General features: G+C 38.4%; 1 protein-coding gene across 4 annotated transcripts in view; it reads right to left on the reverse strand.

Moving 5' to 3' along the window:
* ADAMTSL1 (ADAMTS like 1) overlaps positions 1–13,632 on the reverse strand; it is a 373,405-nt gene that overhangs the window by 239,573 nt on the left and 120,200 nt on the right. For all 4 annotated transcript variants that reach the window (XM_064490187.1, XM_064490185.1, XM_064490186.1 and 1 more), the window contains exon 5: positions 11,657–11,783. In XM_064490187.1, coding sequence (XP_064346257.1) covers positions 11,657–11,783 — 127 coding nt within the window. The remainder of the gene's footprint in view (positions 1–11,656; positions 11,784–13,632) is intronic.

Consider the following 13,632-nt stretch of genomic DNA (forward strand, 5'->3'; position numbering starts at 1 on the left):
ACAGTCCCTTTGAATACTCTCTCAGGAAGACGAGGAGGAACTAGAAGGCTGTCAAGGGAACAGGGTGGGTTGGAGAGAACAACCCAGACAAGAGTGGAATGTCTCCAGATGCCCCTCTGGACTTGCCAAGTCAAAGACAGATACGGAAAACTCAAGCTGGTGCAAACCTGAACAGTCAGCAGCACACAGCACCAGACGGTGGAAGAGCCATGGCCTATTCTCTGGTTCTGTAAAGCGCCAACCAATGACTGGCAGGCCGTCAGGCAATCAGCAAGTTCATTATTTTATCCCACAGATCGTTTCTGAGTGTCTCCTAGTGTCAGGCTTCATACTTGGTACTACAAAATGGGTAACCAAGAAGACAAAGCCCCACAAGATGGTTCCTGAAAAAGGGACCTAAGATAAAATATGTGGGGAAGTATCACATACCATACCCCAGTCATGGAAATTCCCAAGCACGTTAATTCATTTATTAAGATCCATGAGCTGAAGAAACTCATTTCACTCTACTTAACCTAGTGTGTTCCCAGTTTGTTTACCCAGGGAAACCTCTTCTTACATGTCATCTATTGATGCCAGCTGATATATCTAAGAATACTTTAAGATATGGTGCTCTTAGGAAAGCAAGATAGGAAAATATTTTAATTTTATTTTCTGCATGCTGATAAAAAGCTAGTCTTTGAGTTGTCTATGTATTGTTAATTGTCTCATTTGATGATAAATTCTCAATGATTAGGGGTGGGTTGGAAGTGCCTTCTACTTGGCATGTACTACAGTATTGTGCACAGAGGGGTGTTTAAGACATCAGAGGATGGGTGAGAAGTTTAATTTCTTCACCTGTCTCCTCAATGATTGATTCAGTCAGTATGGCCGGCCATGCAGGTGGCTACATCCCCTCTTACCGCGCCGGGCATGTCTCTGGGTGCCCTTTCCCACGAAGGTATGCTGCTCTGTGATCAAATGTATCTGCTCTAATCTACTCTGGCTCTGTTGATAGAACCATGATGCCAATCTTCAGAACATATTTCTAGGTTATTAATCAACCATTCTGAAAGACCTGCTTCAGAAATTACATAACCTCTTTCTCAGTTCAATGGAAACACTTTCCATGGGAATCATCAGTTCTGTCACTTCACACAGAGGGCTTGCCAGTGCCTTTTCTCAAGGAAACTGTTCTCAGGGTTTGTACCTAAACTATGCCCTCAAAAATCTACAGCTGTATATCTAGTCCACATCTTTCTACAGAATATTTTAGATTTGTTTTTAGTTTCATCATATGTGGATTGATTGGTGTGATTTGCTGTTGTACCAGAGAAAGGTGACAATAATAATTTTTGAAAGGACAGGATTTTCTAGTCTCACATCTGAGTTTGTCTTAGTTTTAGACCTGTTGATAAGTTCATGATTTTAAAGATTCCTCTCTAAGTCTATGAGGCTGATACTTAATCTTATTATTATTTTTAAATGAAAGAGCTACTGTTAATACAGTTGGCTATATATACAAATAGTCTTCTCATGAAAACAACCTAAATTTCCATCAATGGATGAATGGATACAGAAGATGTGGTGTATATATACGGTATATATATACATATATACATACGTATCATCCATATATATCTATATCTATCTATATATATATAGATAGATATAGATATATATATATATATATCTGGTCTCTGTCTCTATCTGTATATATAAGATGGAATACTACTCACCAGTAAGAATGAAATAATGTCATTTGCAGCAACATGGATGGACTTAGAGATTATACTAAGTGAAGTAAGTCAGACAGAGAAAGATAAATATCCTATGGTATCACTTATATGCAGAATCTGAAAAAATGATAGAAATGAACTTATTCACAAAATGGAAACAGACTCACAGATGCAGAAAACAAACTTATGGTTACCACTGGAGAAAGGTGGGGGGGATAAATTAGGAATTTGGGGTTAGCAGGTACAAACTACCATATATAAAATCAACAACAAGGATTTACTGTATTGCACAGGGAACTATATTAAATATCTTATAATAAACCATAATGAAAAAGAATCTGAAAAAAATATAAATGAATAACTGAATCACTATGTTGTACGCCAGAAACTAACACAAAATTGTAAATCAACTATACTTCAAAAAAAAAAATTCTGCCAACCTTGAGGAGGTTTTAATGGTGTATTTTTTATGACAACTTTATTATTCTTAAAATATATCCAATAAACTAAAGTGAAACCAAGAATATGAGCCCTTCAAATCCCCCTTTTCCCCCTGACCCCCAGTTTATCAGCAGTTGCACATGGAGGATACACACTGGACAGGCCAGCCAAGGTGCATCCTCCCCTCACCCTTACAGGTGCTTAGGCCAAAAACTTTACTTCTAGTCAGTTAGAAAGTCCTACTGTCACTAGAGTTAAAATATCATATTTAACTGATTCTAAGAGGAACAACCTTTCAAATTTTAATGTATATGAAATCAGAATACACTTCACAATCAATAGTGTTTATAGTCTCTCTCGCAGGCAGAGGGAATAATCCTGTTACAGTTATCACTGCCTGCACAGGTGCCACCATCAAAACAGTCAATACGCCAAACTTGCAAAATGAATGTCAGCAGCTTGGAAGAAGATTCCAAGACAACAGTGGAGCACACTCTAAGAATCGAATGGTGGAGGGTGTTGAAGGGCGATAAGAAATCAGTCATGCTTAACGACATTCCCAAAGCGGGAGCCAAGAGTAGGCTAACTTATATATTTGCAAACCTGAATTATGAACCGAGCATCAAGACTTCTGCTTCCTGTCTAGATGAAGCAACAGTACACAGCTTTAATATCCTGCCCAAAACAATCAAAAAGTCAGAAAAAGTGATATGACACAATGGCTTTCATAACACTGGATGGGACAAAGGAGGCCAGTGATTCCTGAGATTCAGGAACCATGAATTGAACCCTAATACTGCCCCAGCCTTCTGCCTTGGAAGACTTTCCATGCCACAGCTCAGAAAGTGAGTACTTGGGTAGAACCCAGTGGATTCCCTGAGTTGAGGAGATAAAGCTAAGAGTCTAAAGAGATCAAGGTGGCTAGAGTTTGAAGGACAGATTACCAGATTACTTCTCTGTATCTGGAGAGGGAGGGACACAGAGACAATCTTGGAGACTTAAGAGGATTCCCTTTAGGTGTCCAAACTAATGGCAGCATGAGCATCCTGATCAGTACATGCATGTGGCAAAACTCCCTGAGGCGAGGAAAACCACACAAATTGGGCCACACAGAATAGAACCCATACATAAAGGGCTGGGAATGGTATCTTATTTCAGCCACCAGACTGGAAATAATTCATGGGATATCAAGGACTCATAAAAGTCTTGCTTCAGTAGTGGGGCACAATTACCACTAATCCAACATGGCTTTGGTCTTGCCTCCCAAATTTTCAGACCCCAAAGGATCAAACTGATTTCAAGTAACCTGACTGCCTCTAGAACAAAACCCAAGAATATTTATAAGAATACAAAAATATCTAATATCCAAGAAGTTAAAATTTGTAATGTCTGGAATCAGGTAACAAATTACCAGGCCTGCAAAGAAACTCCCAAAACACAATCCATATTGAAAAGAAAAAAAAAAATCAATCAATCAAAACACAGAACAGACATTAAAATAGTTACTCTAACTGTATTCCGTATGTTGAAAAGGTTAAATATAAGATAAGCAAAGAAATCTCCAGGCCCAGAAAAGTTCACTGGTGAATACTACCTAGACTTTAAAAAAGAAGTAACATCAATCCTGTAACTTCTCTTCAGATGTACTGTATCTATGTTCAAGCCAATCCCTCCTCTAACAGAAGGGAAGGAATCACACTTTCCAACTCACTGTATGAGGCCAGCATCATACTAATTATCAAAACCAGACAAAGATGGTATAAAAAAGGACACTATAGACAACTATCTTTCATGAACATAGATGTAAAAAGCCCACAAACAATTCACTGGCAAATCAAATCCAGTAATCTAAATAAAGAGTAATACATTACGATTCAGTGGAATTTATTCCAGGATTGCAAGGCTGGTTCTTTATTTGAAAATCAATTATTGTTATCCATCACAATAAAAGTCTAAGGAATTTTTCACATGATCATATCAACTGAAGCAGAAAAGGATTTGACAAAATTCAACATTCATTCATTGATAATAATGCTCAGCAAATCAGTAATAGAAAAGAACTTCCTCAAAATGATAGAGCGTCTACTAAAAAAACCTACAGCTAATATCATACTCAACAGTGAGAAATTGAGTACTTTCCCTCTTAACACTGGCAGTAAGGTAAGAATATCCACTCTTGGAACTTCTGCTCAACATTGTATTGGACATCCTTGTCAGTACAGTAAGGTTGTAAATAAATAAGTGGTTTACAAACTGAAAAGGAAGAAGTAAAGCCATCCTCATCTGTAAATAAAATGTTTACGTAGAAAATTCAAAAACCCTCAGAACTAGTAAGTGAGTTTAGCAAGTTTGCAAAATATATGGCCAAAAAATAAATTAGTAATACATAACTGAAATTGAAATACAAAATACAAATATTTGCAGTAGTTGTAAAATAGTGAAAGTGGTATAAAACTAACTAAAATATATACTGAAAACTAATAAAGATTGATGAAGAATCAAAGAAGACCTAAATAAATTGATAGACATGAAATGCTCATAGGTTAATATCTTATAGTAAAGATGTCAATTCCTTCCCAAACAATCCATAGAACTAACACAATTATAATAAAAATTTCAGCAAGATTTTTTGAATATATGGACAAACATATTGTAAAATTTATATGAAAAGTTAAAGGAATTAGTACAGAGTAGCCAAAATGAGGTTGAAAAGAAGAATAAAGTTAGAGAAATCTTACTACCTGATTTTAAGACTTACTTTAAAACTATAGTAACCAAGACAGCGTGGAATTGGTGAAGGAATCGACACGTAAATCAGAATAAAGAGCCCAGAAAAAGACCCACATAGAAACAGACAATGAATTTTTGGTAGTTTTAAAGGCAATTCAAGGGAGAAAAGATCATCTTTTTAACAAATGGCTGGAAGAATTGGACATCCTTATATAAAAAGAAATTCAACCTAGATGTAAACCTTACACCTTATATAAAAATAAACTGAAAATAGGTTATAGATCCAAAGGTAAAATATAAAACTATAACACTTTTAGAAGACAGAGGAGAAGACTTTCTGACCTGGGATTAGGCAAGGAGTTTTTAGACATGATATTAAATGCATTCTCCACAGAAAGAAAAAAAAACAGTAAGTTGGTCTTCATCAAAATTAAATCTTTTGCTTTGTGAAAGATAATGTTAAGCAATTTTGAAAAAAGAAATTACCTACTGAGAGAAAGTATTTTCAAATCACATATTCAATGAAGGACTTGTATTCAGAATATTTAAAGAACTCTCAAAACTCAATAGTAGGTTGGTGGGAATGCAGTTTGGTGCAGACATTGTGGAAAACAGTATGGAGATTGATCAAAAGACTAAAAATAGACTTACCATATGATCCAGCAATCCCACTCCTGGGCATATATCTAGAGAGAACCTTAATTCAAAAAGACACCTGTATCCCAATGTTCATAGCAGCACTATTTACAATAGCCAAGACATAGAAACAACCTAAATGTCCATTGACACATGACTGGATAAAGAAGTTGTGGTATATTTATACAATGGAATACTATTCGGTCATAAAAATAATTCGGTCATAAAAAATAAAATAACACCATTTGCAGCAACATGGATGTCCCTGGAGAATGTCATTCTAAGTGAAGTAAGCCAGAAAGAGAAAGAAAAATACCATATGATACCACTCATATGTGGAATCTGAAAAGAAAAAAAAAGACAAATGAACTTCTTTATAAAGCAGAAGCAGACTCAACGGACATAGAAAACAAACTTATGGTTAGCAGGAGGGAAGAGGTGGGAAGGGATAAATTGGGAGTTCAAGATTTGCAGATACTAACTGGTATATATAAAATAGGTAAACAAGTTTATACTGTATAGCACAGGGAACTATATTCAATATCTTGCAGTAGCTTACAGTGAAAAAGAATAGGAAAACGAATATATGTATGACTGAAGCATTGTGCTGTGCACCAGAAATTGACACAACATTGTAAACTGACTATACTTTAATTTCAAAAAAAGTTAAAAAAAAAAAAAAAACCCAAAACAAAAAAAACTCAACAGTAGGAAACCAAATACACTGTTTTAAAAACTGGCAAATGACTTGAATTAACACTACATCAAAGAGGAAATAAACAAACATGTGACCAACAGAATAACTCCTCACCCCACCCCCTGCAAAAGATGTCCATGTCCTAATGCTCAGAACCTGTGAATGTGTTATGTTACATATAAAGGGGGAATTAAGGTCACTGATGAAATTAAGATTGCTAATCAGCTGATCTTAAAAAGATTATCCTAGATTATCTGGGTAGCCCCAGTGTAACCACAAGGCTTCTTTAAATTTCAAGAATCAGATATATGACCATGGTCCAAGCCATCCATGGCCCATCTTACGGCCTGCTTTTCTCACCTCCACAGTAAGACCCACTATAGACTATTCTCAACAGAGAAGACAGAATGATACTTTTGAAAAATAAATCAAATGTAAGTTATTCTTCTGCTCAGAATCACCCTTTGACTTCTCTTCTCATTTAGACCAACAGCCAAAGTCCATATAAAATCCTGTAGTATTTGCCATTCTTCATCCTGTATCTTACAGTCTTCCTGCTGTCATCATTTCCTTTAGCCTTCTGTAAACTGACCTTACTTCAATCACATCAGCTTCTTGGCACTTCAAGAAATATGTGAAGAATGCATCTACCTCAGGGCCTTTGCTCTTGCTTTCTCTATGCCTGGAATTTTCTTCTTCCTGACTTACATGTGGTACCCTACCTGTACGTCCCTCAGATCCTTGCTCAAGAGTCATCTTATCAGTGAGTCTTACTAACCTTTTTAACTGCAATCCCTTCCAACACCTTTGCCTGGCAGCCCATCTGTATCTCTGGTTCTTTGCCTTCTTTATTTCATTTTTTTTCCATGACTCCTATTGCCATAGGACACATATGCATTTTCTTTAGTTATTTGTTTAGTTCCTTTATCTGTCTGTCCCTCACACTAGTATGTAGGCCTCCTCAGAAAACTAAATTTTTTAATTGAAGTATAGTCAGTTTATAATGCTGCATCAATTTCTGGTGTACAGCATAATGCTTCAGTCATACATGAACATACATATATTTGTTTTCATATTCTTTTTCATTATAGGTTACTATACAATATTGAATATAGTTCCCTCTGCTGTACAGGAGAAACTTATTATTTATATCTTTTTTATATATAGTAGTCAGTATCTGCAAATCTCGAGTACCCAACTTATTCCTTCCCATCCCTTTTCCCCTCTGGTAACCATAAGTTTGTTTCCTATGTCTGTGAGTCTGTTTCTGTTTTGTAAATAAGTTCATTTGTGTCTTTTCTTTTTAGAGTCCACATATAAGTGTTATCATATGGTATTTTTCTTTCTCTTTCTGGCTTACTTCACTTAGAATGACATTCTCCAGGGACATCCATGTTGCTGCAAATGGCCATTATTCTATTGTTTTTATGGCTGAGTAGTATCCACTATCTCTATATCTATGTATATATCTATACTTATATCTGTAACTCATGTCTTCTTTATCCAATCATCTGTTGGTGGACATTTAGGTTGTTTCCATGTCTTGGCTATTGTATACAGTACTACTATGAACATTGGGGTGCATCTATCTTTTTAAATTAGAGCTTCCTCTGGCTATATGCTCAAGAGTGGGATTGCTGGATCATATGGTAAGTCTATTTTTAGTCTTTGGAGGAATCTCCATACTGTTTTCCATAATGGCTGCATCAAACTACACTCCCACTAATAGTGTAGGAGGCTTCCCTTTTCTCCACACCCTCTCCAGCATTTATCATTGTGGACTTTTCAATGATGGCCCTTCTGACGGATGTGAGGTGATACTTCATTGTAGAGAAAAATGGATTTTTGTCTGTTTTGCTCTTTCCTGTGTTTCCAGCACCTAAAACAGTTCCTCAGTACAGAGCAGGTACCCAAGAAATAGTTGTTGTCAAATAAATGTATGAGTGAATTGCTGCTAGATGAATGAATGAGTGGCTTGTAAGCATAGCCTGAAATCAGGTGCAAGGTGGAAATTTCTGTAAAGTTTTGTGCTTTCTTTAAAAAAATCATACGTAGTTTTCACTTTATAATATATAGAGCTGTATCTTATCATAAATATCGTTTATCTCAAAAGTCTTTGAGCCAGAATGATAGTCCAGGAGTACGTTAACCTATAGCCATTATAAACCAGCGTAAGCACAGTCTGAGAAGGAAAGCGAGCTACTAGGAGCTTCACTTTCTCCTGATATAAATTAATTTATCTAGTTCTTGCCACTCAAGGGAGAGAGAGAGTGCGCTTTAGGATAGCCAGGTATTTTCCAACATGCAGACACACTGGGGAGGTTTGCAAAGTTGCAGACATCAAATTGATGGCAAATAGGCCAGCTCTGGGTCTAAGCATATTCTGAGTATAATTGGAAAACACAAAATGTGGTACAAGGCAATACTATTTGAGAAAATGAGCCTTTAATTTCAAGAATCAAAGTAGGCTAATGTTAGCTAAATTTGATTCTTTTTTTGGTTGGGTTGGAGAAGTAGGGAAAAAGCTACCACGAAGAATGAAAAGGCCAAACGTGATCAATGGACCACCATTTTCTTTAAAAGGGGAAAACAGTGCCTTGATCCAGCTCTGTATTTCTGTTGTCTGTCTTTGTATCAGGCAATAATATCTTTTAATACAAAGATGGTTACTTTTTTATTTGCCAGCAAATGGCAGCCATGTGCTAAGTTCCTCCTACTTCTCCTGTTCTTTCTGGCACTTTCCACCATGGTCTTTCTCTGCTCTCCTATCTTTTCTTTGTTCCCCTGAGGCTTGATAACATAAGGAAAAAACTTGGATATAAGTTCAGAAGAAAATGAGTTCAATGTGGGGAATCGGAGTGCAAGGGGTTTGAAAAGAGCACGCGGCTGGCAAGGGGTTTGAAGAGATCGTTTTGGCTAAGCGCAGGGGAGGGACCTGGCAGAACTCCTCCAGGCCTTCCCGGGTGGAAAGCTGCTCACCTGGAGGGGATACTGGGCCCTGTGGAGCAGCCTGCTCTCCCCTGCCTGTGGGTACCTTCACAGTCTGTAACTTTGGGTAAAAGGTTCTTCTGGGAGTGCAGAAAACATAAATGAGGCTGTCTGTTCAGCATCTGCTATAGATTGCGGTGAGGTGCATGATCTGCTGGGCTTTTCTGACATCAACCATTTTGTCAGGAGGCATTGTCAGCACTAAGGTATCAATTGCGTTTTGTCATTATGGACCATCATCAGGTTGTGTATTATATCATTTACCCCCAGCCAGCCTTGAATAGAACACTTTGAAAAAAAAAAAAAAAAAAAAAAAAGGAGCTACTAGGGGTTAAACCCAGAACCTTGTGTGTGCTAAGCACGTGCTCTATCACTGAGCTATACCCCCCACCCCACCCCAAGAGCGCTTTTCACTGAGGTGTCTGTTTTCAGACCTGGAGATGACTTAGGGCTCTCAGTTTGCTCTAGTTTGTTCCTTGGTTCCAGTGATTCAGGCCCCAGTCACCCCTTACTAGGACAGTAAGAAGAATATGTGAGCGGAATGTTCAGGCTTTCCTATGAGGACAGGAAGGTGGGGGATGCGAGGGGAAGTAAAGGAAGGATTCCCACCATGAAAGCATGCCCTCAGAAGTCACTGTACACTGGCCACGGCACAAATGCATTTGTGCCTAACAGACATGACTAGATTCCTACACAGCGAGCGCTGATTCAACTATGTGACACCAATAAAGGCTTCAGCTCTTCTAGAATTTCTTAAAGAGTTCCATAAAAGTGACCTTTTAAATGAACTTTTTCCCCCAAATATCTCGCCGTGACTTCAGAGACTTATAAAAGAATTAAGCCTCTATCCTTCCCTGGTTTCCATCTTCTAAATTCTTTAATTTTTCATCTTCTAGAAGAAGTTACCAATACACAACCACAGCAAAAAAATCTCACCTGAATGTACTATATCAATGTCTAATTTACCTCAGGATTCATCATTCTATCTGCTAGAGTCTTTTTTTCCCCCAGAATCACATTTTTCACTGCTTGACGGGGTGTTAGAATGGACAGAGTTCTGTAAGCTGGCACCTCCAAAGTTTCATGTGTTTAAAAGTTCCTAGTCTTTCTTCCTACTCCCCTTCTTCCCCAGAGCCTAGTTCCTTTTGGCAAGCTACCTTTTCCTGACTTCTCGGAATAGTCTTCCAGTGCACACTACTTTTTTTTCTTGACCTACAAAGCCACAACTCCCCCATATGTCAAATGTTTTCCTCCAGCTAGTCAACAAGTAAAGAGAACAAAAACCACATTCAGTAAAGATACTCATTCTCACTTCCCGAACCAGGGGAGACATGTGTGAAGAGGTACTCAACTGAAGATCTATTGGAGGACTCTGGATAACGGCAAAATTGAGACAATATGTCAAGCAAGGTCAAATTATTAAAAAAAAAAAAACAACAAACCTCATGAGTACAGGGTTTGCTCTGTTTCTATCTCTATCTGCTGTAGATTAGAACAGTGATTGTCACAGAGGAGAGTGTATGGTAAAATGATCTGGACTGCTGGGTGACTTTGTTTTTGGCTTGGGTATCATGAGAACATATACCATCTACCCTAGCAGGACCCAGTTGGGGAGATACTTGAGGTATCTTGCCTCCATCCAGCTAACTGCTTTACAAATGTCCCGCCATGGAAACAGTCAGCAGGGTTGTTGGACAATCCAGAGGAAGATATAAGTGCTTAGGCTCTGGAATCAGACTCTGGGCTTACATCTTGGCTCTGATACTTTATAGCTGTGTAACTCTGAGCAAGTCATATAATCTGTCTAAGCCTCAGTTATCTCATTCATAACATGGGGATAAACAGTACCTTGCTATAAGGTTGTTGTGAGGATTAAATGGGATGATTACGTAAAGTTCCCAGCACGTACATGTACAGTAAGCACACATTCATTGCACTGATGCAGAGAGACTAGGACACAACGGTCAATAAATGGCTTCACATCATCACTGTCCTGTATTAATTCTGGAGAAACCTGTGATCAGTACTGATCAAATATCACTTTGTAAATGAAGACCCTGTGATTTCACAGCGGTAGGAGAGAATTTGTTCTGATCCTCCCTCTCTCTCTGCTCTATTCCACCAGGCACGTCAGTCTACAGATCAGTCAGGGACCAGAATGCACTCTGTCTTCATGTTGGCCAGCAAAGCTCACGCTTGTACATCAAGTGTATCTGGATCCACATCTAGTTCATACCTAATGTGCTCCCTAAAGAAAAAGTTTCCTCCCTGGGGTTGCAATAGGTGACCTGACTTGTCCCACCTAAACGAATTCATAAAGCAGGAACATAAATCTTTCCACATTGTTTGATGGGGGTGTTATCCCCTAGTTGCTTCAGGGAGCTAAGCCAGGGGAGTATAACAGGTCAGAAAGCCCATGGATTGCCCCATCCCTGGAGTGGCTTACGTTTAGCTGCGGAGAGCTGGGATTTATACTGCCCTCGGACCAGCCTGCAGGTGGACCCATCTCCGTTGCAGACTCCACAGTTATCTTCCTTGATGGTGCTTCCCAGCTGGTGATCGCAGCCAACAATCTAACAAGGAAGAGAAGCAGAGAGGTAGGTAATTCAACCAGGTGCCTGCTGGTGGAGGGATCTGTGGTGAAGCCCACTGCCCCCAAATGACCCTCCTGTCATCCTTGAGGAGGCTAAGACATGCTTCCCATGAAGGGGACTGAATTCAGCTGGAATCGAATGAAGCTAAGGAAAAAAAATGTAGTATGGGTAAAGATGTTTTCACAGCTCATATGTACTGAAATATACAGGGTTAGGGAGTGAGGGAGAGGGAGGGGAAGTAATGGAGGGGAAGAGAGAAGGAAAGGGAAGGAGAAGGGGAAGGAGGGAGTCAAGTGGGGGAGAGACGGTGAGGGAGAGACAAAGATACTGAACTATTAATATTAAAGAATCTTAATTAAAGCATAATTCCCACTGTCAATAATTATGATTCACCCCAATCACAGAAAGAAACAACTGTGAGGCAACTGTAGCAGGAAAAATTTTATGAGTAATCTCTATATATTCCTTAGAATGTAATATGCATAAGGGTAGGGGTTTTGTGCCTTGAGTTCACTGATACATTTCAAACAACCAGGACTGGCAAATTGTAGGACTTCAGTAAATATTCGTTAAGTGATAGCTAAAATATCTCCTTTTCTAGCTAGCATTTCAATGAAGAAAAGAGAACAGAATCACTGTACTAGCTGACAGAACCAGATAAGTATACGTGTACATGCTGGGAGGGGAGGGTTGGTGTGGAGGGCAGCGGAGAGAGCCAACAGTGAAAGCCTGCTGTTGCCTGGCCCTGTGTTGTACCAGGCACGACACACACATCTCATTTATTCTCAAAACAATCATGCAAGATATCCCCGCTTTATAGCTGAGGTTATGAATCTTGCCAAGGTCACTTAGCTAATAAGTAGCTGAGTTCTAAATACGTCTAACAAAACGTTTGTGCTTAACCCAAGTCAGGCTTAACAAAATCACAAGTCTTCATCAATTACATGGGCAAATGTATTTGTATCTCTGATCCTGCCTTTTCAATGTTCAAGTTACAAAAAATTCCAATCCAAACTCAACCAGGTTGGACTTCAAGAGTTCTAGTTAGATCTAATATCAAAAGATCTATTCCACTCCCAAACTACTTCAACTACTGTTTTTGACAAAATAAAATGATAACTGTAGTGACATTTGAAGGGGCTTATGTCTACAATGTCCTCACCATCCATCCTGCCTTTCAAAAGCCTGGTTGTTGATATGACCTTTCTTTGAGGCTTGATTTTCTTTTTCTTTTTCTTTTCTTTTCTTTTTTTTTTTTACCTTTAACTAATAATCGCAAACATATGTTTAGGCAAAGGTTTAAAAAATACAACTATTGAGTCTTGTGTTATATATGTGCTCTATTTTTAAAATGTGGTCATGTGTACATTTCCCCTAAAAGCATATGGGCATCTTTTAAAATAAATGGCAAAACAACAACTCTTTCAGCAGTCACACATGCTTTGAAACTTGAAAATGTCAGGAGAACATTGTGCCTAGTTTTTAAGTAAGGAGTGACGGGGGGACTGGTTCCATCCCATCTTTATGTGTTCACTGTGGTCAAGCTGCAAATGACCTCAGTATGTCCAGAGGCAACAGTTAGGCCATTTCAGAATGGATGCAACCTTCACCCACGCAGAGCCCAGTGTGTGCTGGCTTAAGACTTCTTTGATGAGCTTCTCTATAATTGCAGTGAAATTATTTTCAAATCCTTATTTGTAGATGAACCCACACACAAGCTGAGCAATTTTGCATTCATTCTTATATTCCAAGCACAGTGTGAAGTGGAACGCAGAAGTAACTTATTTACAAAGACAAACAAATTATTTAATCATTCAGCTAATAATGA

The sequence above is a fragment of the Camelus dromedarius genome, chromosome 10 (assembly GCF_036321535.1).
Source record: "Camelus dromedarius isolate mCamDro1 chromosome 10, mCamDro1.pat, whole genome shotgun sequence".
NCBI lineage: Eukaryota > Metazoa > Chordata > Mammalia > Artiodactyla > Camelidae > Camelus > Camelus dromedarius.